Source organism: Siniperca chuatsi, linkage group LG19 (assembly GCF_020085105.1).
Source record: "Siniperca chuatsi isolate FFG_IHB_CAS linkage group LG19, ASM2008510v1, whole genome shotgun sequence".
NCBI lineage: Eukaryota > Metazoa > Chordata > Actinopteri > Centrarchiformes > Sinipercidae > Siniperca > Siniperca chuatsi.
The window spans coordinates 13,430,447-13,456,492 of NC_058060.1; the positions used below are offsets into that span (position 1 = coordinate 13,430,447).

Consider the following 26,046-nt stretch of genomic DNA (forward strand, 5'->3'; position numbering starts at 1 on the left):
CAACAGATAATTAACTGAAATGTTATAAAATGTTTCAGAAAATAATTACAAGCCTTTCATACAGAATATTTTAAGTTTAGAACTGAAAACATCTTTTTTACAATGTGGTTTCTTCCGATCACGTTCAATCTCAGTCTGTACCCTAATCTCGCGTGAATTCCAGTAATGACAAAATTCCACGGGAAGGACTGGACTGTGTGAATTTCCACAGCTGTTTTGAAAAGGTAGATCATATATCTTCCGATAACTTCACACAGCCTTTATATCTGCTTCTAATTATATTTAAGTATATTTTAAACAGGATAAGTTTAGCTCGAAAAGACACCATCCGGGGATCAGATGTTGACAACACGGCTTGTCTCCCGTGTGTCAGAGTTGACAGTTATTAGTTGTCAATTAGCTAAAAACATGCAACTCTACTATCTATATGACGTAGTTGATTTAGCGTTAGACATGAAAAGAAAAATAACATGCTCGAATCCACGTGCACTTTGGTAATGCTGGCAACATCAAAAACTGACGCAACGTCCGGGTACTTTATGGTGGTGTTCAATGTTGCGAAGGCTGTTCTGTGACAATCTGTCTGTTGCCTGTCAAAATGTACAAATGCACCCCTCACCAATACAAATGACGGTGTTTTTCTGGACTATCTAGCATGCCCTGTGAAGTGAAGCCTCGGTTCGTGGTCCTGTACGGGTCTCAGAAGGGCCAAGCCCAGTCCATAGCAGAAGGGGTAGCTGAGGTGGCAGAGGAGCACGGACTGGTTGCTGAGCTCAGCTGCTTGAACCAAAATGAGAAGGTAGCTATTGCATATTATAACCCTTTTATTTGAAGCAGAGCTGTTTATGCCCCTCTTCTATTGCATGGCTGCTGAGACGCAATAACACCTCAATAATATCTTAGTAGAAGTGATCTCGCCTGATGATGTTGTGGATATTAATGTAATGTGTTTTCACATCAATTAGTGGAAACACCAGTCACTGATTAATCATATAACTGGTTCCAGTACAATTTGGAGAAGGAGAATGCGCCAGTCGTCTTTATTGTGTCAACTACTGGAGATGGGGAAGTGCCAGACAATGCCCTCCAATTTGTAAGGCGCATCAAGAAGAAGACCCTCTCCACGGACCACTATAAACACCTTTGCTATGCACTTTTAGGTAAATTCTGTTATGAAGATCCGAGGTAGCTTGTTTTTGGAGTTCATCTGTCAATATGGGGAATGTGATTTGCAAAACACATAATCACTGCAATGCAGAGCACTGCACAGTGTTTACTTTCTGAACAGTTGCTGGCTTGAGAAATCATCATCTGTTTTCCTCTGTCTGCTCCAGCTTTAGGAGACACAAATTATGCAAATTTCTGCAATGGTGGGAAGATAGTTGAGCGTCGTCTACAGGAACTTGGAGCCAAACAATTCTATGCAACAGGATATGCAGATGATGGTGTAGGGTAAGTTCTGCAGAGAAAATAAAGTATAGACATCCAACTTTCAGCATTTGGCCTTTCACTTACCCCCCTTCTTTCTCCTCTTTTTATTACACTGCTGTGTATGATCTGCTGTTCTCTTCAGGCTGGAGGTGGTCGTGGAGCCCTGGCTTGAAGGACTGTGGAAAGCAATCAAAGGAGCCTTATCAAAAATGGCTTCTGATAGGACTGGTCACTTGAAAGGAGAAGCAGGGGATTCACCAAACGAACCTCCTGATTTATCCATACCAGATGTTCAACTAAACCTCTTAAGCATGACTGACCACCAGAACTGCGAGTCAGTCGGAGCTTCTGTGCAAACGGTCTCCAAATTTCCATCTGCTGCTTCATCTTTGGCTTCTGCTACACAGACTGCTGTTTCTGATTTTAGGCCAGCTTCTCCTGCAGGGAGCCCTGGGTTGGCGTCCCAGTCTCGTGGTGCTGCCAGCGTTTTTACATCAGCACCGGAGACACAAACCGGGGATGCTGGAGTTCCCCATGTTGCATTGGCAGCCTCACTGACACGCTCCCTGCCGCCGCTGTCTGAGTCCTCTCTTAATGTTCCTGCTCTGCCTCCTCCCTACCTGGATGTCTCTTTTCAGGAGGTGGACACTATGGAACAGGTGAGGGGTGATACTACCAGTAATAAAACCACTGTTTGTGCCATATTTCACCCTTCATCTCATAAATGTTTTCTTTCAGCTTATTGGACCGTTAAACAAAGAGACTCTTCATGAGGTTCCCATATCCAGGGCAGTTCAGTTGACCAGAGGAGATTCAGTCAAGATGGCCCTTCTCTTAGAGCTGGACATCTCCGTAAGCTTGACAGAATAATGTTCTGTTTTGACATTTTTCTAAACCTGCAATATGAATTTAGATAGATTTAGTTGCAGTTTGACCTTTTACATGCTTCTTTTTCATTCTTTCAGGCATACCTGATGATGACCTATCAGCCAGGTGATTCGTTTGATGTGTTCTGCCCAAACAGGGCCACTGAGGTGGAGGACATGCTCCACAGACTGGGCCTTCATGACCAGAGGAACCACAGAGTACACATTTCTCTACGTAAAGACACAAAAAAAAAAGGTCAAGTGCGCCTGTCAAATGATTTTAACAAGCGTCCAATGTACTCTTGAAAAGAACATTGCAACATAACATTTCTTCCAAAAGATTCTTATGTTTGTGACATTCGTATCTACCCTGTTATGATAATTCTCAAATATTCTTTCCTCCCTGGTTATAGGCGCCCAGGTGCCATCCTACATAGTCCACAACATTTCTCTGCTGTACTTGCTCACATGGTGTCTAGAGATCAGAAGTGTTCCTAAGAAGGTACTGTATGTCCAAACATTGCTCTACAGCTACTTGTAAATTGTAAATTGCATTGGACAAGCTGCTTTTTGATGTGACATCCTACTTGTTGTTTTAGTGCATCAGCATAATGAGAGGGAAGACATTTTTTAAGTGTCATGTTTGCTCCGGCTAGAGCACACTGCTTTTGTTTGTGTTGTCTAAGCTTGGAGAAAAGTCTATTGTATTTCATGAAGAAGTGCAATTATATTTTGACACAGATGCTCACATTTATTTTTTCTCTCGATGATCTATGATCTACTTACTGAACAGGCATATGGGTACTCAAATAGTCTGTCAGGACTGGATCTGGACCCAAAAGATTTATATTGGTTCATAGTTTGGTTTGATAAGTTCAGGCAAGACGGAATTTACTAAGTGTAGGTCTGAGGCTGAAATAATGATTAAACTTGCTTAGACCTCTGTGGCAAATGGAGATTAACACATTTGGTGCGTGGAAATGTCAAATGGCCACAGTCTTGAGCTTTGGCAGAGCCAAACTTATGGCTGGGAATGTGGCCTGCATGAGTTCCAACTGATTCTCTAACATTTGCACCATTCTTTAAAATACTATTACTGTAGTGACAGTAGCTAAATTGTGCACCTTCCTGTAATCCTTGTCCTATTTCTAATTACCATTTCTCAAGCTATTTTGTCCACAAAATTACACCCTCATCGTAGTTTTTACTCCACTAGTTAAATTCATTATTTAATAAAAACATTATTGTCTAAACAAAATGAAAACCATTAAGTCCCCTCTGGCATGAGCTGCATCAGTAGTTTACTGTTCTTTGTAAGCACACTGAATGACAAAAGGAAGACAATTTTTAAAATGTCAAAATATGGCAGTAATCCGAATGCTTCTTAATAAATACAACATTGTAAGTATTGTTCAGCATGCAGCATTTTTAAAGCACAAAATCACATAGCACTTACAAGATAATATCCCCTATGGCACTCTGCATACTAACATTTTTTGAAACATGTTCTATTTTGTTTTTAAACATCTAAAAAATAAAGATATGTTATGCAGTAAGATATCACATGGTCAGTAGGATGGTTTAAGAGACATTTAGGGAAACAGTACTCCTGATTTCTGCACTGATTTTATTAGAGAAGCTTTTCAACTGTCCAAATCAAATTGATAATGTGTCAGAAAGATATAGTCCATCCTAATTGTAACAGCTACCATCAGTTCAGTTCCCTGCTGTATATAAGACTTGTCTCATTTTCTCCTCTGTGTTATTAAATTCCTGCACAAAAATTGATTGTTTCAGGTCAAACTGTTGTCTACAGATTTACCAGGCAGTAAGAGTTTTATTTTACAATGCCAGTCTGTGTAATCCAAGCAGTTAATCTGTTTTACTAAAGTATTTACGAGACCTATAATCTTTATACTCCATGATTTTTAGGATAGTGAAACATAATCACCTCAAAGTAAGTACAATTTCCAATATACATAACAGAAATAAAGAAAGATATACTTGGCATGTCCTGGCTTGCCATTTCTACTGAGACAAATGTTGTGTTATTACTGAAGCTATCCAGAGACTGTGCCAGATACAGACACTATTTTTTGACACTAGTCAAATGGTGGTGAAGTGCTGTCTATACAGAATGGATTGGAAGATGGGGATAATAATTATTTCAGTGCAAGCTACAAGAATGTGCCTCTAATCTCTCCATACATGCACTCATAAACTATAATGAATCACTGAAATTATACAGAACACTAGGCATGGCAAATATTCAGAAGTTGTGATTACTGTATCAGAGTGATTGATGGTTGCGGAATAAAGTAAAATCCCTCCAAAAGTTGTTGAGGAGTTGCATTTATAATATTTCTTCATGATCCTTTTAAAACCTGTAATTTACATCACAGCCTACAAAATTGATAAAATACCAGTTAAACAGCTGCTTGTTTTCTGCAAATTTAACATATTAATTGATTGCATTCATTAATTTTGATGAATTTGTTTAAGGATTAAAATAATGCCTCTTTGCCTGTGCTAATTTCTCAGTTGCGTTAAAAGCATTTAAGAACTAAATGACAATTTTACAGGGGCAGAAAGTGCATTGTGTATAATAAAATGGCTCTACATATATGTTTTTTGTTTAACTAGAAAACTAACAAAGACTCACATTTTATATGGCCTGGGTGCAGTGTGGTATTGGAGTTTTTTTTTTTTTTTTTACTGCAGTGATAAAAAATGTATTAAATGCCTTTTCTTTTTACAGTTGTGAATGGAAACCTAAGTCAGAAAAACTGGGGAAAAAACCATTTGCTGCTGACGGAGGTGCAAAACAGCTTCTGTCTTTTTGTCTCTTTGTCAGGCATTTCTCCGAGCGCTGGTGGAGCATACGGAGGATGGTGTGCAGAGGAGGAGACTGCAGGAACTCTGCAGTAAACAAGGCACCACAGACTACAACTTGTATGTGAGAGACCCGAGCCTCAGCGTTTCGGAGCTTCTCGCAGCTTTCCCATCCTGCTCACCTCCTCTCAGCCTCCTCATAGGTCAGAGTGCCTGCTTTTATCTCACTCAGTCAGTCATAAGGTCCAAAATTCTCTGAGTCTATAGTGATCAGGGTTATTGGGTAAAAATCATCCTTGCTAGATGTATTAGATAACAGGCTGCATGAGAACCATTCTGAAGTGCAAAATCTGGAGGTTATGAATATAACCAGTCTTCCCTGAGGGAGGGAAATGAGGTACAACACATAAGTATGGGGACAGTACACCTATGAGACTGTTGCAGGCAGGGAGGTCTCGCCTTCTCTTGGGGCTATGAACACCCTGCACAGTCTCTCCTCTTCAATCTTTTTGTACTTCACTGAGTTAAAAAATAAAAGGTGGTGAGGGGCTGACCTGTGTTGTACCGAGTTTCCCTCCCTCAGGGAACATTGGTTATATTCATAACCTCCGGTTCGCTTTTGGTCGGTACACTCGGTACAACACATAAGTATGGGGATCTTGCAGCACACCCCGAGACACCCCTGCAGCTAGACTGAGAAGATCTGGCCCTGGCACAACAGTAATTGTAACGTCTGTTACATCACTTCCCTGCTGAGAGCACCGACTGGCATGCAGAAATTGCTGACAGATAGACCTTTATCGTAGAAAAGGAAGTACCTTTTTCTAGCAGCTCCTGAAGGAATGATAAAATATCATTGATAAGCCCTCTAAGCAGATGTGCTCCAGTGTGGTTTGGATTAACTCAACTGCAGGAAACATATATAGAAGTGTCCGCGGCCACCAATGGGCCACCGCGTCTAACCTGAGGGGTGCGCTGCTGTCCCTTAGCGAGAAGAACATAGGACAATGTGTGTTTTCTTTTGAGGTGAAGAACATTGTGTCCCACTAGCAGACCTGTCGTGAAAATGTCTTAGTGACGGAAACACTGCGTATAGTTCTATCATGTTGATGTGCCTCTCCTCGGCCGTCCAGGTCTCGTTCGCATACGCGTTCCTGCAAATGCCACCCCAGCCCCATTTGGATGCCTCCATGGTGACCAGAACACATGAGAGGATCTGGCCCAGAGGGCCTCCCTCGCTCAGATGCGTTGAGTCTCTCCACGGGAGCAGACCACTCATGCACAATGGAGTGACCCGTATCCTCCCATCTCTCTGGTTTGAGGGGAACATCTGTTTGGCGTACACACAGTGCTGAAACTTCCTCATCATCAGCAAGCCCAGAGGCACCGCTGGGTTGATAGATGCCATAAATCCCAGTAGCTGCTGGCACTGGCGGAGACGGACGATGTGATGCAGCTGAAACCGCGACAAACACCTGTTGAAAACAGCTAATCGCCGGGACGATAAACGAGCTCGATTCTCTACAGAGTCTAACTCCAGGCCTAGAAAACAAACCCTCTGACTGGGGCTGAGAGACCTCTTCTCCCTGTTTATGATGAAACCTAGAGACTGCAGGTGAGCCATCAGCTTGGATGTGTGGACATCAGCCTGATGAGCTGAGTCCGCCAGGATCAGCAGTGCATCTAGATAGTCGAGGGTTCGTATCCCCTGACTTCTGATCGGTGCCAGACTGCCTCTAAGCATTTGGTGAAAGTGCGAGGGGTGAGCGATAAGCCGAACGGCAGAACTTGGTATTTGTACGCCGTGCCCTTGTAAGCAAAGTGTAGAAACTGTGTTTCTGTTTATTGGCAGTAATGCTATGTGTAAATATGCATCCTTCAGGTCCACCATAGTGCACCAATCTCCTGGCCAAACTGATTGCATTACCTGACGTAAGGTCAGCATCCTGAACTGGAATTTTCTTAGGTATTTGTTTAACACACTCAGATCCAGGATGGGGCGGAGACCACCATCCTTTCTTGGAATGACAAAATAGCGGCTGTAATATCTCTTGTGCATAGGAACAGTCCTTAGTGCCTGCTTCCAGAAGAGAGCATATTTCTTCTCTCATTACTGGGGGGGAGGATGGGTGAATGCCTCTGAAACGCGGAGGGCACTGTTTGAATTGGAGCCTGTAGCCTTGGACTACGGTACCCATGATCCATTGCGAGGCCGAGCACGCCTACCAGGGAGGTTCCCTTGGGGCCAGCTTGCCGAGCATTACCATTAGCCGGAGAATGAAATCAGCCATTCTGCCTGCCTTGTCCAGCAACCCGGCTGCATTCTCCTTCTTCACCAGAGCCTCGTGCAGGTCCTGTAACTTCTCAGCCTGGTAAGCCTGCAGCATGGAGGCCGTATTCAGTGCATGAGCAGTCAGCCCGGGCGCGGTACATTTTCTCCAGCTGAGCAGCGGAAAATCTACACTGCCTGCTCGGGGACGTGGATTTGCCACTGGCCGAGTTGGGCTTAGGCGCCAGGTGGCCAATGTGTCATCCATCGGGGGGATGTTGGTTAATCCAGCAGACTCCATACCCTCTAGGTTCAAGAACTGAAAGAATGGCAGAGAGAGCGGAGCCTTGGGGGACGCCCAGGACCATGAGAGCTCCAGTGTAAAGTCGGGGAAGACCGGCAGCTTGTGTCTCGCCGTTGCAGGCTGTTGGGGGAGGAAATAGTTTCCCGCGAGCTGTGTCTGCTGTTGGCGGGTAGGTGGAGCTGGCCATGGCACAAATCAATTAGAGCCGGGATGGTGCCGTCCGTCTTGGTCGGAAGATCTCCTACACTGAGGCCCGGGCTATGCTCCTCTCCGTCCTCCTCTCCTCTGGCTTCAGCATCCCCCTCTGAGAAACCTCCTGAAGCGGCCAGAGACAGCTCATTGTCAGACAGTACACCTAGCCGTACAGTATCCATGGTGACGGTCTGGGTCCTACTCCATAATGAACCCATTGGTAAGGAGGATATTGTCCATCTGATCCCCCCACGACTGTCCCACTCTGCTTCCATAGTCTACACGGTCAAGTTCCAACTCCCTGGAGGACTCGGAAACTTCAGACAGCAGAGGGTCCCCTCGAGCGGCTGAGCCTCCCAGCACCTTGGTCAGGAAAGCCACACATCTTTCCAGGGTTGTCTTCTGGAGTTGGTGACAGTGCGCACAGGACTCCGGGCTAGCAAGTGCGGCCTTAGCGTCCAGCTTGCCAAGACCAGGCAAGCATTGTGTGTATCCGTCTCCACATGCGCTCGGGCATGGGCGATACTTGGGTCTCCTGGCTACGCTAGCCTTGCTAGACCTGCCAGGAGAATGCCTTTTCTTTTCTGGTGCCATTCCTTCTATCGCAAGTTAGCTAGCTAAACAGGCGAGTCATTAGCCGTGCTGCAAGGCTGCAGGACCCGATGGAGTTAGCCCCGGGGTTCTAAAAGCTTGTACCCCCCAGCTATGTGGAGTCCTTCAACATGTCTTCAACTTGAGCCTGAGTCTTCAAAGGGTCCCTGTTCTTTGGAAGACATCTTGCCTTGTACCTGTGCCGAAGACGCCGCGTCCCAGTGGCTCCAAGGACTACAGATGGCACTGACCTCCCACATAATGAAGACCCTGGAGAGACTGGTGCTGGAACAGCTGCGGCCCATGGTCAGACTCCTCCTCGACCCCCTTCAGTTCGCCTACCAGCCTCGGCTGGGAGTTGAGGACGCCATCATCTTCCTGCTGAACCGCATCCACACCCACCTGGACAAGCCGGCAAGCACGGTGAGGATCATGTTTTTTCACTTCTCCAGTGCTTTCAACACCATCCAGCCAGCCCTGCTGGGTGAGAAGCTGGCAGCGATGCAGGTGGATGCTCCTCCAGCCAGCCCTGCTGCGTGAGAAGCTGGCATCGATGCAGGTGGATGCCCCTCTTGTGTCCTGGATTGTTGACTACCTGACTGGCAGACCACAGCATGTGCGTCTGCAGCACTGTGTCGGACAGCGTGGTCAGCAACACTGGGACCCCTCAGGGGACTGTTCTCTCTCTCTTCCTCTTCACCATCTACACCACGGACTTCAGCCACCACACAGAGTCCTACCACCTTCAGAAGTTTTCTGATGTGGTGGGATGTATCAGCAGTGGTGATGAGACTGAGTACAGGGCTGTGGTGGGGAACTTTGTCTCATGGTGTGAGCAGAACCATCTGCAGCTCAATGCGACAAAATCTAAGGAGCTGGTTGTAGACCTACGAAGGGCCAAGGCACCAGTGACCCCGGTTTCCATCCAGGGGGTTAGTGTGGACATTGTAGAGGATTACAAGTACCTGGGAGTACACATGGACAATAAACTGGGCTGGCTAAGAACACTCAAGCTCTTTGAAGGAAAGGCCAGAGCCGCCTCTATTTCTTGAGGAGGCTGAGGTCCTTCAACATCTGCCGTACAATGCTGAGGATGTTTTATGAGTCTGTGGTGGCCAGTGCTATCCTGTATGCTGTTGCATGCTGGGGCAGCAGGTTGAGGGTAGCGGATGCTAACAGAATCAACAAACTGATCTGTAAGGCCAGTGACATTGTGGGGGTGGAGCTGGACTCTCTGTCGGTGGTGTCAGAGAGGAGGATGCTGGCCAAAGTACACAAGTCTTGGACAGTGTCTCCCACCCACTCCATGACGTGCTGGTCAAACAAAGGAGTACCTTCAGCGGAAGACTCATCCCCCCCAAAAAGCACCACAGAGCATCACAGGAAGTCATTCCTGCCTGTGGCCATCAAATTCTTTAACTCCTCCCTCTAAGTGTTAGTCTATATGACCCTAAGTCATTAAATTGGACATTGATCATTAACATCACTGCAATACTTGACATAATTGTGCAATATTCTGTGTTAATACTGCTGTGCAATATACTCTTTTCAGTTTAAAATTCTCTATTTATTGATATTTATTCATACTTCTATTACTACTGTGCAATATCCACCGTCTCATTATAATCTTAATAGGCTACACTTAACTTGACAGTTTATGCACTATTACTTAATACTTGTATTATTACATTGTATTATTATACCGCATTATTATCATCAACCGGTAAACCCACTTTGTACTTTACACTTATTTTAATTTTATACTTATACCCACTTGGTACTTAATTTATCTGAACTGTATTATAGTGTATTATATTTTTTGCTTAGTACTTCTATTCCTGAGTGCACTGACGTGATAGTGAGCGGTTGTAACAAAAGAGTTTCCCCTCTGGGATCAATAAAGTATTTCTGATTCTGATTCTGATAAATGGGTGAAGGAATGTTGTATTTGTTAGCGAGGCTAAACAAATATCTGTTAGCTGCGCTAAACGGTATGAAGTGCGGCTAGTTAACAAGCTAAATTAAGTGCAACGCAGAAACAAGCCTTGATAGTGATGCCCTGGGTAGGGAGCAAGCTCACTTCTGGTCAGACAGTTCAATTGCTAGCAAGTGTTCTGCTGTGATCAGATTAAGCGAGGTGAAGTGCAAAAAGATTGAAGAGGAGAGACTGTGCAGGGTGTTTATAACCCCAAGGGGAGGCGGGACCTCCCTGCCTGCAGCAGTCTCAAGGTGTACTGTCACCATACTTATGTGTTGTACCGAGTGTACCGACCAAAAGGGAACTGATCAAATCATTTTTATTTTACTTAATCTTCATGTCACAAAGCAAATGGGTTTATGCACAACATTTATCCAGTGACTAATGAGAAAACAGACTAATATTCTGACATATTTTTTTAGATGTTTTTCAGTTTGTTTTTTATTGAAATGTATTATTATAATAGATACATGTCTTAATTAAATGCAGGCTTTCATGTTGCCTGAAGCAAATGGGGAAGTGCAGTGATTGACATGAGATTGGGATTTAGACTGCACCTGTACAAAATATCAGTGGAATAAATGACTTCAGAACTATTTATTTCACTTTTGAAGAGACCTCAGGTTATGTCAAGTCTGTCTATCATATTTGTTATTCAGGCAGGTTTGTCTGTCGGGATCATTTTCATCCAGTAGGGGTCACTGTAGCCCCAGTAAAGCAAGCTTTGTGAGCCCAGACTCAAGGCTGATTTTGTCAGAGCATTTAATTATACTGAATGGTCAGACAGTGAACATCAGAGGGCTCCCCAAAGGATCAACACTCATTTCCTTGTCTCATTTTTAAGTACATGTAGCCCCAATATGGTTTTTGTGCCGCAGTTTCTGTGAATATAATGGCAGTATTGTAGCTGCAAGTCAAGAGATATTTTCTCTTCGTTTCCCTCCCTGCTAATAATACTGATCATTTTTTGCTGCTATCGGCCATCTATGGCATCCCTCCTTTGACCCTTTGAGGCACTGTCGGTAGAAAACTAACATTTTCTCTCCACTCATTAAGATAGTTGGCCAGTTATTCAGTATAGATCTAATAAGCTTTGACTGAAACTTACCAGACAGTGAAATTAGTTGGCTACAGCTTTACATACAAGTTGAGTTGTCCTCTAAAACAGCTGTGTCACAGCTCTTGGCCTACCCCAGTGTCAGTTATTTTTGGTCTACTTGCCAACCACAGCACCTTTTTTTCAGTGGTGAACTGATGCAGAAATCGGAAATCGCTAAAAATCGTGCCCTCGTGAAAAATGCAGCCTTGGAGGCCCTTCAGGGCAACAGCTGTTATTTGGGGGACAGGGGGCCGTTTACTGGGGAGCCACTGAGCTTTGCAAGGACACAAGCGTGCAGGGTCCATTTGGATCATAGGTTAATGGTCAACTCTGACTCATTGTGCCACTGGTAAAGTGCACTGCTGCATTTTTGCACTGTTCGTGGTTCATTACCTCGACCGAAGGGGAGGTGTTTGCTGATCAGAGTTCGTACTGTTATACACAAACTATAAATAATGAGGAGAAATGTGTCTGAGCCCAGATGTCTTTGGCCAAGTGCAGGCTGGGTGTAAAAGTAACTGCTGGGTATAAATTGAGAAAGATACCTGCTTCCCAGAGTCAGCTCTCTTGTTATATGGTCCATTGTTTCACATAGCGTGTCAGATGAAAACTTTGGGGTCATAGCCCCAGGGAGCTGAATGTTGTCCATGAGCATCTTTTTCAATTTACTTTACCAAAGGGCTCAAATGAAATTGTACCAAGGTGCAGTTTTATTCTTTTCTTTAGCTCGATTGTGACCTGTGGAAGAAAGTAAAGCAAACTAAAGTAAAGTAAAGTAAAGCAAATGTCTCCCTGTGCTCTCCCTCTCTCCAGAAAAGCTTGAAATTTAAAATGAAGTTTCATGGTCACAGAGAACGCACTGCATTTCACATATAATTCCATCTTCATTCATTTAAGATTTAATAAAATGCCATGGAAAACTTTTAAATGGTTTTGGAAAACCATGAGCTTGCAGGTCCTTTTCTCAGAAGTAACTTGAAATTAGCATTTGTAGACTGTTAAGAAAAGAAAAACCTTCCCAAGGAGAATTCTTCTTAATGCTTTAATGCTAACAACGTCCCTAATTCTCCCCCAATTCCATCTGCAGCCAAAGAAACTATCCATATATCTTAAGAAGTATAACTTTAATGTTCAACCACATTGCTATCATTTTTTCCCACTAAAATGGTACCTCTACATATAAATTGCAGTGCAGAGAGACTTTTGAGATGGAATAGATTATATTGTTGTGCGGTATGATCGATGATACCCCTGAAAATGATCATTTCTGAAAACATAGCGGGGACCCTGGGACTGTACTTTTTTGTACCTTTTTTTTTTTAAATACATATTTTAAGATGTATCCTCAAGCCACTCACTACAACCAAAAAAAAGGCTTTGCACTCTGAGATTTTAAAAGTGATATATCCTTTGTATCTACCACCAGTATCATCATGGTGCAGTGATGTGAGATGATGGATTGATTGTCCTCTGTTAGGGACATGTGCTGTCACTCTGTGATAGAAAGGCAAGAACTCGAGCACCGTGTAGCTGCAGAGGATTGTGTTAACGTACATGATACACCGTCTCATGGAGATGGAGAGGTGTGTGTTTCTGATGGAAAGGATCGCTGGATATATTGTATGTGATTTGTCCAAAAATATTTTGCCCTCAGGGCTTACTTACTGCCCTTTTTATGAGAAACATGAATTCTATTGCATTGCATCTTAGTCCTGATTATTTCTTAAGATTTATTTACAAAAGACTCACTGTGAGTTGTATCTACTTTACAAGCAAGGCCAGCGTGTAATCTTGGCTCTACTAGTACATTTGCCTTCCCCCCAGTCCTTAATACATTTTGAGACTCTGTCTAAACATTTGAACTTCTTTTTCACAATAAAAGTTCTCTTCACTTAAGTTTTTATTTCCATGTCATGCCAAACATTTGGCCCAAGATACTGCTATATATCAAACATCAATAAAAGAGCTGCATAACATAATTTTCTGTACCAAATTCATACCACGTTCATACTTTTAAAAATGTGTTAGCCCTTGAGCCTGTTGTTTTTTCTTTTAATATCTGAGTTAATCTGATTGAAATTTTAGTGGAAGGTTGCTGTTTGGGCAAGGCCAATGTTTTTGTTCAAAACCCTCTTTCAAACTTACTTTTAAGTGTTTCATGCATCACCATTAAAAAAAAAAAAAAAAAAAAAAATCCTCAGCCCAAAGAGATAAAATGGACGTCAAAGTGCGGAGCTGTCTTGCTAACACCCTGAGCTGTTAGATGTCAGAGAAATCCAGAAAGAGAGGAGAGAGCAGATTTAGTCCAGCTGTTTGTCTTTCCAGCCAATTTAGCAGAAAAATGTGTTATTGTAAGGCCTCAGCTGGTACATATGGTGCAGCTTTACTTTTCCAGGTTCATCTATCACTTAGATACAAATAAAATGTAAGGGAGTACATAGCAAGTACATCACACAACTGTCACTCACTCTTTTTGCCCACATCTAATAGTTGGTGGTGGTCATAGCATAGCAAATGGCTAATCTTGGTGCTACAGGGTGAAAAGTTATCGCTAACTCTTATAAGTTTTCCTGATTTCTCTGACACATCCTCGCAGATGCAATGCACACTACATATTACCCAAAAGAGGGCACCTTCATGGTTGGCATTGAAATAAGGTCTGCATAAGCAATCTGTTTCCTACTGGCTCCACATCTGGACACTTGGGATTCCATAACCCTGAGTTTGTAATTTCATAAATATAGAAGTGTGTCCTAGAAACAAGACTGTTACCTGGGTGGGGGTTACTGAGGATAGATTGGTAGGTAGGACGTCTCAATGGGCCCAGATGACTTTCACTTATTTTGTCTCCTCTCTGTCATGGGTGTCTGTGTAACAAAATCTCGATACAGCGGGATGATTGACAGTTGTGCTTGCCTTTCAGAGCATTTGCCGAAACTGCAGCCCAGGCCTTATTCAGCAGCCAGGTAAGGTGACAGAAAAATAAGAATGCAGCTTACATTTTGTACTGCATGAACCTGTGCAAAAATGTGCTCTTATAGCAACATTCATTTGGAATAACAAGTATCCATGAGTATGTATGGTTGTCTTAATCTCTCCACGTGATTGTGGTGGCTTCCTAATTTCTACTGGTGTTTCCTAGATGCACAATATGTATACATTAAGAAATTGTACAAAGACAGATAGTTTATGGAGAAGAATTGAATCCTTGGATGTGTTGATGACTTTTATAAGTTAAAACATCAACCTAATTTTGGAGTTAAAGAATCCATGAAACTGACCACTTTTCCAGGGATTCTAAACCGTGTTCGAATATGGAAAGTGGCAACAAGCGGTGAATTACATTGACAAACTGTCCTTTTTTATGTTGTTGTAATGGTGATGATATTTGAATTATGGCATGCTAAGGGAATAATTGATGCATTTCATTTATTTGAAGATTGAAGTCTTTTGTCATTTACACAGCTGCAACAGAAATATGACCTCCCTTCCGCTCAGTTGTTTTAGGTATTTTTAAATACCCCTGAATAATTCTACGCAGGGGTCTCTTGCACAGCCGTCTTCTTCCAAACTTGATTGTAATCTTAATAATGGTGACGATAGATAGAATATTTCTCAAAATCATATAGCATTTATTACAAATACATGTGAAAATCTAGACAATGTTTGGCTTAAATGCCAACATAATTTATGACCTAAGTTAGTTATTTTTAAGATTCTGCATAGGATGTATTATACCCCAGAAAAGATGCATAAGATGAACAGTGAAATGCCATTTTTATGTGGTGTTGCAAGAAGAAAAGAGGTAGTTGATATGGTTGGAAGTAGATATATTTTGGTCTTGTAACCCAGTGATTCCCAACCAGGGGTACTTGTACCCCAGGGGGTTACTTCTGCAGTTGCCAGGGGGTACGTGGAAAGATTAAGTAGCTCAACTTATTTGAAAAAAATAGAAATTATGATTTCATTAAAAGAATATATCCACATATTAAGGCAGCTGTAACACCTTAATACTACTGGACCTGTTGCAATTATGTAAGAGTGAGTAAGATCTAGTTAGCAAGCGAGCACAGTGGTCTAAACAGGTAGCTAAAATGACTGAACAAACGGTTGAAATAGTTAGCTAAAAGTAATGACTAAACAGTTAAAATAATTAGCTAAAAGTAATAGATAAATGGTTGGAACATTCAGCTTCTCTCCAAGTGGTAGTAGTATGATTGGTGACCAAACCAACACTAACACTGACACTTCAAATGTATGAAAAAAATATTGTAACAATATCCACTTTTCAATAGTGTTATACATTTGGTACATGATAGTTGCGAATCGAAGAAGGGGTACGTCAGTTCAAATGACAGGGCTGTACTTTAGACCAAAAAGGTTGGGAACCACTGTTATAACCCTCCAACCCCATTTTGGAAATCTGTTGTTGATATTTTACCCTTGTGCATGCGTGACAATGTACCTCTAAATCCTCCTGTTTATTAGGTACTACTAGATAAAACTGTCGAGTTCGCATGATATAATATGTATTGGTCTTGCACTATTGGCAGCTAAGAAATGCATTGCTTTCCACTCGAGATCTGCAATTTTGCTAGCTCCTTCACTGTGGTAGATTGAGCTTTTCAATTATCTGACATTTGATGTGGGTTTATTATAACATCAGAGGAAAGCTCCGTGAATGATGTAAAGTGTGGCATTTTCATTTTTTGGATTTTTGGAGACATTTAGAAACAATTTTAAAAATAAACAAAGCATATCTGAATTCATCAGAATCAGAAATACTTTATTGATCCCCGAGGGGAAACTCTTTAAATATAGATTACATATATCATTATATATAGAGAGTATACTAATACTTTATTATTAATTATTATTTATGTATGTGTGTATGTCTAAAGTCTGTTATGGATTCCCTTTGTCAGACCACTGAACCAGAACACTGTAGTTCATTTTGTGTGTGCTTTTGTTTGGATGGGTATTTGTAGATGTAATTCCCTAATAAGCTCAACGATGGGTGAAAAAACATGCACAAATGAATGGACTGTAAGTACTGTATAGCCTTTGGCTACTTGTGCTTAGTTTAAATAAACTCAAGTGTTCCTTCTTTTTGCCTCACTTAGCCAGTCATTGATTTGCTCTTCCTGTTAAGCTAGTACCCATTAGGATTGCTTTAAAGCACGTGTGGAACAGCAACATTTAACGCAATGTCAAAACTTCTCCGCTCCTCTCATTAGGTCCTCACTTAGCTGCTTTTGTGTGTGTGTGTGTGTTCTGTATGTTTATGCAGAGAGACAGGGAACGGACAGGAGAGATGGTGGCTGTAGTTTATCAGATGGTGCAGAGACATTAGAGGCCTGCATTATTGATGCTGTGGTCAATAGAGGTCTCCAGTGGCCCACAGGAACTGGAGAGTGAAGGATGAGAGAGCGTAAGAGTTCTTCAGCCGGCAGTGAAGACTGGAACAGAGAGGAGGGAGAGGCAATCTTATTGAAGCAAGACAGACAGAAAGATATTTTTTCTCACTCCTAGCAGTAATTTTTTTTTTAAGTCTAGAATGAATCAGATGTCATTGTGTGGATCAGTGTTTCCGAACCAGGGGTACTTTTATCCTAAGGGGTACTTCTATAGTTGCCAGGGGAGTGGAAAGATTGTGGAGTAGCTCAACTAATTAGAAAAAAATTACATTATGATTTGATTTAAAAAATAAAAATCAAAGTAGTTGTGTTAAGTAGGAAAATTAAGACACAAATATGATTACAAATTGGTGTGATGTTAATCTTTAGTATAGGCTATATATAATAAGCTACAATAGGCTGGCTGCACAATACCTCCCACCAACCAGTGGTCATTTGTAACACCTGTTGTGACTGAGAGTCCATAAAAATGAGTTATCACGCGAACAGAGAAATCGAAATAGTTGGCTAAAAGTAATGGATAAATGGTTGAAATTGTTTGTTTTTACGTAATGCCTAAGCAGTTGAGTTAGCTAAAATAAAGCTTCAAATAATGGCTAAGCAGTTGTAGTAGTTAGCTAAAAGTAATGGATAAACAGTTGAAATAGTTAGCTTAAAGTAATGGATAAATAATTAATTACATCCAGTTTAAAATCCATTCAAAACAAAAAAGGTTGGGAATACTGCCATAGATTAGAATTTAGCACATTTCAATGTCATGTCCATATTTGTAACTGGCATTGCATCAAATGTCTATGTATCCTTGTTACTTTGACCAGCTGTTGTTAAACTAGATTTCTCTAAAGGTGGTGTGTGTGAATCATTTATAGGAGCATTGTTGTCTATTCTTGAGAATTTATCCTGCCTCGTAATGCTTGTTCCTTTCTCTACCCTTCTGTTCTACCTCTGCTTCTATATTTCACTCTATTTTTCACTTCATCTCCCTGCTTGTCACTGTCTGTATGCCTTGCACACACACTGTTGTTTCCCTCTATCTCTGTCTTCCTCCGTCTCAAACTCTCTGTGGTCCCATCTCTATAGCTCCTGTCTTAGACACCCAGGAAAGCTGCATTTTGTCTTTAACATGGTAGAGTTCCCAGCATGCTCTGGGCGGCCTGCGGGGAGGCGAGGCTTGTGTACTGGTTGGCTGTTTGACCTCATCAATCCTGTCCTGGTCTTCCCTGGGAAGGCTGAATCCTCCGGCAGCCCGGCTCTGCCAAAGGTAATGAGTACACAGCAAAATGGAGAGCTGAAACTAGATTGTGCAAATTTGTGAACTCTTGGTCTTGGCTGATAAGTGCTCATATTTGCGAGTACAAGTGTTCAGGTGCTGTAATAGTTTTAACCCCCCACTCATAGAAAAAAATACATGTACGCCTCCTGGCTAGGTTGAAGTCCTGCTACACCTTACTTTGCCATCCCTTCTTTGTCTTTGTCTTAGTTTCTTTTCAATAAAAATGCCTAGAGAGCTGGGCTGCCCATTCTCCTTCAAATATTACAGTTCAAGAGGTTCTTGAGTAACATAGAAGGCAAGTGTGGTGCAGAATATCAGATAATCGTGCAGTGTCTCCATGAAACTGCAGAACTCGAGGCATTAGGGATTCAACCTGTTTGTACTACATGTTTTAGACTGCTCTGGAAACTCAATTTTAATGTGTGAGACACCAAAAATAGAACAAGCTTTGGACCATTTGTGTGTGGTTAATTAAAGAATTAATTTAAATTAAAGCAAGTAAATCCTCTCTACCACAGACTCTATGGATTCCAGTTGGAGCTCATGAGTTTTCCTATTAGTATGTCTTAGAATATTAAGTAGATCAATTAATAGATTGGTAGGCCCACACTGGCTTTTCAGCATTGTTGTAATTACTCTCATTATTTTAAATGCTTGCTAATGGCTTCTGACCCTAGATCCATGTCAGTTTGAGACCCAACTGCTCTTTTCGGCCTCCCTCTGACCTGTCAGTGCCCTTCATAATGGTTGGACCGGGCACAGGAGTTGCCCCCTTCATTGGATTCCTCCAGCAAAGGTATGACAAATTTAATAATATGTTCTAATATTATCTTGCACCATAATAACTGACATTTTTATCAAGTAGGAGAGACATGGCAGATATTGAGATCCCCCATTTTGCAAATGTCTCCTTGAAGAGGAATCAAGTGCATGTGGTAATGTACTTGATTCTGCCAATGTTGTACATGTTACAACATATGCTGCTGAAGTAGGTCAGCTAAATGTTCATGTCAAGCAAAAGAAACATGCAGGTTACATGCTGATTTGTGCACTGTGTGACGCAGATAAAATTCTGCACCCAGTAACGAATATTCACATTGTTCAAGTGATGTTAAGTGTGTATCATCTAGGCATATTTTCAAGTAATCTGCAGAGACAATTAAATGAGACCCTGCTTAAAGCCGATAAAAGTCGACGCCATGTACGTCTCAGAAGGCATAATAAATCTAGCGGCGAGGGCTGTGATCACGTCAGGGATTATTTCAGATTCTTCACTCGTCTCAACAGGAATAAAGTGAGCCCTCTACGATGCAGAAGTTTATGACTCGGCCTGTAATGAAGAGCCAGGAGTCAAAGCAGCACATGGAGCATTATTGATTTGAAAGTAAAAAGTCCAGTAGGTGGTGGCCACATTGTTGGAGTAAATCATTGCTTGTAATTGCCGAAGAGGTGGTGTGAGGATATTGACTGTTAGCTGAGTACGTACATTCTCACCAGCTTGTTAAACCATTGCTGTAAGTCTTAAATGCTTGAAGAGTGCTATCATTTGGTAGAAAATGTGGCATTTTGTTTGATTTTCTGAGGTTCTGAATTGACTGCTTAATCAAGATCGCAAGACCTGTCAGAAGGATTTAATGTGACTGAAGCTTCTCTATCCAGGCTCATGCCTGTGTTGAATCAGGCCCACAGCCACCATAACTTGTTAGAAAGCAGTGCAAGCCTTTTTAGTCAGACTGACATGTCTAACTCTTGGGTGGCTTTGTATAAATGAGGTTGTGCCCCAGTCAACTCCAATTGTCTCTAAATCTCCTGGACGCCTGCTCTGTTTGGTGGGTGGCGTCAGCGGGTGATTGCTCTGAGAGGTGACACGGCACCAGCTGAAGTGATGGCGGTGGTGGATTGTCTGCAGCAGATTTGGGGGAGGATGGGGTGAGAGGTGTTTGCGCCTTCGGGATGTAGGAGTACTGAAGATAGCACACGTTTTTTCGGACTAACCTGGTTACACCACTCGCAGACGGACTCCTCTTCTTAATGATCAAGGTTGAGCCAGAGGGACAGTACTCTGGTGGAGGGCAGTGATATGAACATATCAGTCTTACTTTGATCCTTACAGTGGTACCCAAACATTGCTCTCTAAAATCTATCTAAGATACCAAAATACGCATTTAAGTGTTTTTATAATGGTCTATCCTTGCAGACCTGCTCGTCAGTGCAAGCAAAACACTCAGACCTTAATTGATTTAGGAAGGATTTGTTTCATAGTATAACAACCACAACCCCTCATCAAATGCATCCTTGAGAGTCCAATGTTGGATTTTTTTTATTTTCAGAATTTCTTTGATTCAATTACAAATATTTTTTTTGTTTTGTTAGACTCTTGACTGTTAGAGTATAAACTCATACGAACCAATTCATCAGCTCGACTGTCTCCTCAGTCCCTTCTCCATCTCTTGTGTCTCTCATGCTCTCCCCTGCCAGCTGCGTATTGTGCAGGGGGATTGTAAAAACCTGTCATGGTGCGTGGCATTATACAGAATCTAACTTGAGATTCCAAACAAAGCCTCGCCGGCTGACGCTGCACTCTGATAGGAGATAACAATCACCAGTTTGTCAACGGGACACTGTATCTGCCTTGAGGCCCAAGAAGGGTCTTGTTAGCAACAAAACAACATGGGGACACTTCGATCTTCCTACCTCTCCCCCTCTTCCACCCCCACTGTTAATCGATGGCTGTTTTCAAAAGTACTTTGAATGAGTTTGTAGCGCTGGTAACAAGTGGAAGAAGAGTCTCTAAAGGTCAGAGGCTCACTTGGTGGTACCAGAAGATTTTAATAAGGCCCCCCAGTAGTCTGGTATTGATTGCTGTGGTTTGCGTGGAAGGATTTTATGGAGAATGTGATTTTCAGTGTCTTTCTATTTAGCTGGGAGCAGTGACAGTTAAACAAATAATGTATTTTAACTGAGTGGTTAGCCTTAATCTGCTTAACAGCTCTAACAAGCTTTTCTTTTGGAAAAAAAAATCTGTTTTCTCAGTTTAATATTTAAGTTTGCCAGTAGGCATACTTGGCACATTCAATATGACAACTTTTATTAAAGTTTGTGTTTGTGTGAACCAATTTATCAGTCTAACCAGATAGCTGATTACAATTAGGCTGCAGCATCTTGCTACTCAGCATTGTCCTCTATTATGAAAACATTTTGAACGTTGAATGTATATGGGTGTAATTCAGCAATGTAATTTCAGAGATTAAGCCTCAAGCTGTTGTTGTATTTAGGCTTTTTTGTTGTTGTTGTTGTTGTATTTTTGTGCCTAAAAAGCCACTCAGCACCTCATGCACGGAGCTGCAAAGAAAACGGATGAAAGATATGAGATAATTGGGATGTTTACCATGTCTTCACCTCAGCTTTCCTTGCAGTTTCCCCCTCCTGCTGATCATCTGAATGGTGCTGAAAGGCAACCGCTTCTGATTTCGACCCCAAATGGAGTGCTCTGTAGATGCTGCCTTCCCCCTGGGATTGTATTGCAGGCTGTTATAGTATGGGTATGTGATGTGATGTGATTTGTATTCAGAGAAAGGCGCCAGTGTGGGCTACTCAGAATGGAATCCAGGTTTTTCATATTGGTATTGATCCCTTTAGGGCAGGCGGCGAGAGGAGAGAGAGACGAGCCCACTAAAATGAGTTTACTTGAGGCTGTTTGCAGATCAGAAGAATCTCGTCCAGGATGCTAATGGATGGGATCTGAACGTTCGGATCAAGTCAGCCAGACAGCTCTGTTACTGTGCCCCATTCACAGACATAAAGTTCAAACAAACTTCTTCTCCAAAGCATTTCTATTAACTGGTCAACTTCTCATTTAATTAATGAGGGCGAAGCTTTGTTTCAGTATTTGCAATCAGTCTTTTGCATTGATTTCGTTTTTTTTACAAAGGCTAATTAGTGTAGAGCTGCAACTAACGATTGATTAATCTGTTCATTATTAAAAAAAATATCAGAAATATGTTAATCCTTTGGTCTATAAACTGTCAGAAAAAAAGAAAAAATGTCCATCACAATTTCTTAGAGCCCAAGGTGGCATCTTCACATTGCTCGTTTTGTCCAAAAGATATTGAATTTACAATGCCATTTAAAAAAAAAAAAAAAGGGCACAATGCTCTATTTGAGAAGCTAAAACCAGCAAATTAGCTCGATAAACTACTTAAACCAGCTATTCTCAAAACTTTTTGTCACATCTCCCTTTATAAGCAGAAAACAAAATGTCCTGCCCAATTTTCATTTATTCCAACCATTAGCAACATTAGGGAAATTAGCAACAAAATTAGCCAAATTTAATGTTTATTAAAATAACATTTTGATGATCTAAGTTAAACTTTTTGTAAAAAACAAAAAAAAAACAAAAAACATTTTCTCTTACATTTATTTTATCCTGTCTTTGGTTTTAACTGACATTTCCTGTTTTTCTTTTCTTTCTTGTCAAAGATCTTTCCATCTTGTCCATGTACATTTCATCATGCTGTCGGAAAAAATCTTGCGAACATAAATTTTGATAGCCACGTGTGAAAGCAGTCTTGTTTATTTATTGTTCCCACATGAAACGGCTTCATTCAGCTTTAGTTTCACTCCACATCTTTGCTAAAGGGGTAAAGCTTCTCTGCACTTACCTTTTTAAGTTTGAGTTTAGGACGTATATGTAAGTATAATTTTGACGTCAAAATTTGGAACTTACACAAGTGTGTGGGAAAACTTGAAACCTCCAGTGCACATACACTGAGAATAGAGTTTTCAGTGAAGTAGAAGTCTTGTGTCCAGGTGTTACACTTTTAAAACAAAACCCTTAGCATATTCATAGATTCTGGAAGAAAGAGTAGATGTAATTTTAAGAAATTTTCACTAGGTAATTGAGCTGCTTTGTGTAAAAACCATATCTGACACAAATCATTATTCAAAGCAGAGTATTTAAGCAGAGTATTTTTATGTTTTTAAAATAGTCGTTTTCTGTTGCTCAAACTAATCAACTTTTTTTTCATTAACACTTATGCACAACTCCATCAAGCATAAGAGTTGGCTGCCCTTTTTTATTTTTTGACTTCTAGAAAACACAAAGCATGATTCAGTCTGTTGGTGAATATCAAAGGGTGGGTTTAGGGGAAGCAGCACCTTATCCACAGAGTGCAGCAGCGCAGCACAAAGGGCCCAGTCTCAATTCCTCTCGTTGGCATTCCTCAGCCCCTCGTTGTGGTTGGTCACTTCAACATCCCCTCTCTCTTTTCTCATCCCCGTTCCCCCCTCCTCTCCCTCCTGACTGAGGTAACAGATAACTGCGGGGCTCTTTAGAGAGTCAACTGACTGATGGCATCATGAAAGGTTGGGGGTCAACTGTTGTTATCTAGGAGAGAGCTGTCACCTTTGCAGCAGGTGTGCGGCACAGATACCAGCATCCTCAGAGCAGCTTTGTGCCGCTGCGTTGCCATTGCGTGCAAAGGATTCTGGGAGCTTTGCCAAACTCCCAAGCCACAAGAGGAATCACTTTTGCAGGAGCAGTTTTTTTGCACTCAAGCATAGTCGGATACACACATACGAGTGTACGCAAAACACACCCACACACAAAGCACAAGCCCTAGTTTCATTTTCAGTAACTGTTTATAGTGATGGGATCTATCCTTCTGTTTGGGTGAAATTTAATAATACATATAATGTCCTTGCTGCAGCATGCACAGTCATTTCCGTGCATTAGGCAATTGTGGCAGTCAGTGTACTGTCATTGCAGACAGTACTTAATGGTGTCACTACTCTTCTTTAACCTCTGCTGTGAGGAAGGACTCCCTCTCCTCCATCTGGTCTGGTCGTCTGTTAGTATTGATTGACCACTAACATCCTTTGTTTGACTTTCAGAGAGAAGGAGAGGCAGGAGAACCCTGAGGCCACATGTGGTGAGACCTGGCTGTTCTTTGGTTGTCGCCACAGAGACGGAGACTACCTGTTCAGGTAAGCTGTGTTTCTTTTTCAGTGGTTATTCACAGAGCCCATTCACATGTTCTATACATACTTTCCTTGACCTTTTGTGAGTCAGACATACTGTTCTCCATACCCACAGCCGTCTTCACCTTGCCACTGCATATTCCACGTCTTACAATCTGTTACTGGCATATGAACGTCTCGCTGTCTGTATACATGATGTAGGTGTTCTTTCTTGAACTCAAGCACTCAGCTCAAGGATGTATTGTAAGATGTATGGGAAGAAAATTTACATACGAAGCTATATTAACCAAGGCCAAATGTTCTTCACCTGTGAGTGAAAGGGACAAGAGTACTAGCATCTTGTGGTGTTGTCATGTAATTGTGACTCAAGGTAGAAAGTTGCATTATTACGATTGGGTTCTGATAGGCATTTCTTTTATTAATCTAATTCCAAGTTGATAAACTATCCAGATTTGTTAAATCTCTCGTGAAATCTTTAATCTTCCTCCTCTTTTTATTTATTAGCAAAGTGTAATGTTCATTTCAGGTAACCATTTGGCTAAATAGCAAATATGTAATATTAAAGCTGCGCTCAGAAATATTTGTATATTAAAAATGGATCAAATGACTGTGTTGTGTAAAAGGGATCACTCGTATTGACAAACTCAGAATAATTTTTATCATTCTTCTCTTCAGCTCTATGCAGCATTTTAGTAACTTTCAGCTCATTATTTTGGTTTCACTTTACAGTTTTGGTTCATTCTCATTGCTCTCATCAGTACTAAAAACCTGCTGTACGCTACCTGCTCAGCACCAAACAGACAGAAATGTTAGCAACTAGCTGGTGCATAGTGTACATAGTGTAGCGTTCAGCAGCTAAAGCGCTAAAACTTTTGTGGCTCATGGGTCTCTGGAGATCAAACAGTTAAATGGAGAGTGAATATTGGACTTACATTTGTCAGGTGGCCAGAAATAAGACTCCAAATGAATGCCAGTGTTGCCCCGTGAGGCTGGCTGGGTAAAAAAATAATCAATTTATGCAGCTTTATAGCTTTATATAGCTAAACCTAAGTAGATTTGATAAGGGAATCGAAAGGATTCAGATTTAACAAGCAGATTGGGTGCTAGATGCAGATTTGATAAAATGCAATTGAACCACAACCCTACTGTTTATTACCTGGAGAGTTTTTTGGTTTAGTGCTCAACACTGACACAAGACTGTATTATAGACAGGAACCGAAGAGGGGCAGTGTTTTCTTGTGAAAAAACAAATTGAATCCAACTGCATTGTATGAATGTTATACTCCCTTTTCATGGATCGACCTCCTGTTTTGTTAAAGCATTGTAAACTGACTTCAACCTGTGAGTGGATCATAGCTCTGATCAGTTTGTTTTGGCTTTACTCTCGCTTGACTATATACTAATTGATCAGCTCTTGCTAGTATCAGCGGCATGCGTGCACTCGATGCTGGTGCACTGATCGAGTTCTTTTGCAGGATTAAAATAGTGTGAATGGATTAGCATCCTTAATCACACAAGAATAGATCACAGAGGATGTTGTTTGTTCCCTTTTTTCTTTCTATCCCTTAGTTAAATACCATCTCACAGCCAGGTAATGGGCGGTGTTTGTTCACAGTGTGGGCTTCTCTGATGAACACCCCCACAGTGTTGACCAAAGCGATTAGTCTGTGTTTTATGAGCCACCCGTGAAGAGTTGTACTCAATTTAAATAGGTTAGCAGAATGAGAACAACATACCTGCAGTTGAATTGCTTGCCTGCATTCATCTCTGTTGGAGTTCTCTCAATTTGATATCTGCCGTTGCCTTGAAATGCAG

General features: G+C 41.6%; 1 protein-coding gene and 1 long non-coding RNA gene across 6 annotated transcripts in view; both read left to right on the forward strand.

Annotated features, from left to right (window-relative positions):
* mtrr (5-methyltetrahydrofolate-homocysteine methyltransferase reductase) overlaps window positions 1-26,046 on the forward strand; it is a 32,773-nt gene that overhangs the window by 159 nt on the left and 6,568 nt on the right. Inside the window, exons 1-13 of one of the 5 annotated variants that reach the window (XM_044177025.1) lie at window positions 77-224; window positions 655-799; window positions 1,007-1,160; window positions 1,335-1,452; window positions 1,574-2,090; window positions 2,170-2,283; window positions 2,397-2,553; window positions 2,711-2,799; window positions 5,152-5,332; window positions 14,486-14,528; window positions 18,060-18,240; window positions 18,930-19,048; window positions 24,145-24,237. In XM_044177025.1, the coding sequence (XP_044032960.1) occupies window positions 656-799; window positions 1,007-1,160; window positions 1,335-1,452; window positions 1,574-2,090; window positions 2,170-2,283; window positions 2,397-2,553; window positions 2,711-2,799; window positions 5,152-5,332; window positions 14,486-14,528; window positions 18,060-18,240; window positions 18,930-19,048; window positions 24,145-24,237 (1,910 nt within the window). In that variant the 5' untranslated portion in view covers window positions 77-224; window position 655. Of the gene's footprint in view, window positions 1-76; window positions 225-303; window positions 533-654; window positions 800-1,006; window positions 1,161-1,334; window positions 1,453-1,573; window positions 2,091-2,169; window positions 2,284-2,396; window positions 2,554-2,710; window positions 2,800-5,151; window positions 5,333-14,485; window positions 14,529-18,059; window positions 18,241-18,929; window positions 19,049-24,144; window positions 24,238-26,046 lie in introns of those variants that run through there. The other 4 variants (XM_044177023.1, XM_044177024.1, XM_044177026.1 and 1 more) reach the window with 4 other exon arrangements.
* On the forward strand, window positions 5,339-13,756 carry LOC122866857. Its single transcript, XR_006375818.1, has 2 exons — window positions 5,339-5,485; window positions 10,715-13,756. It is a non-coding gene; the product is annotated as an uncharacterized LOC122866857 (long non-coding RNA).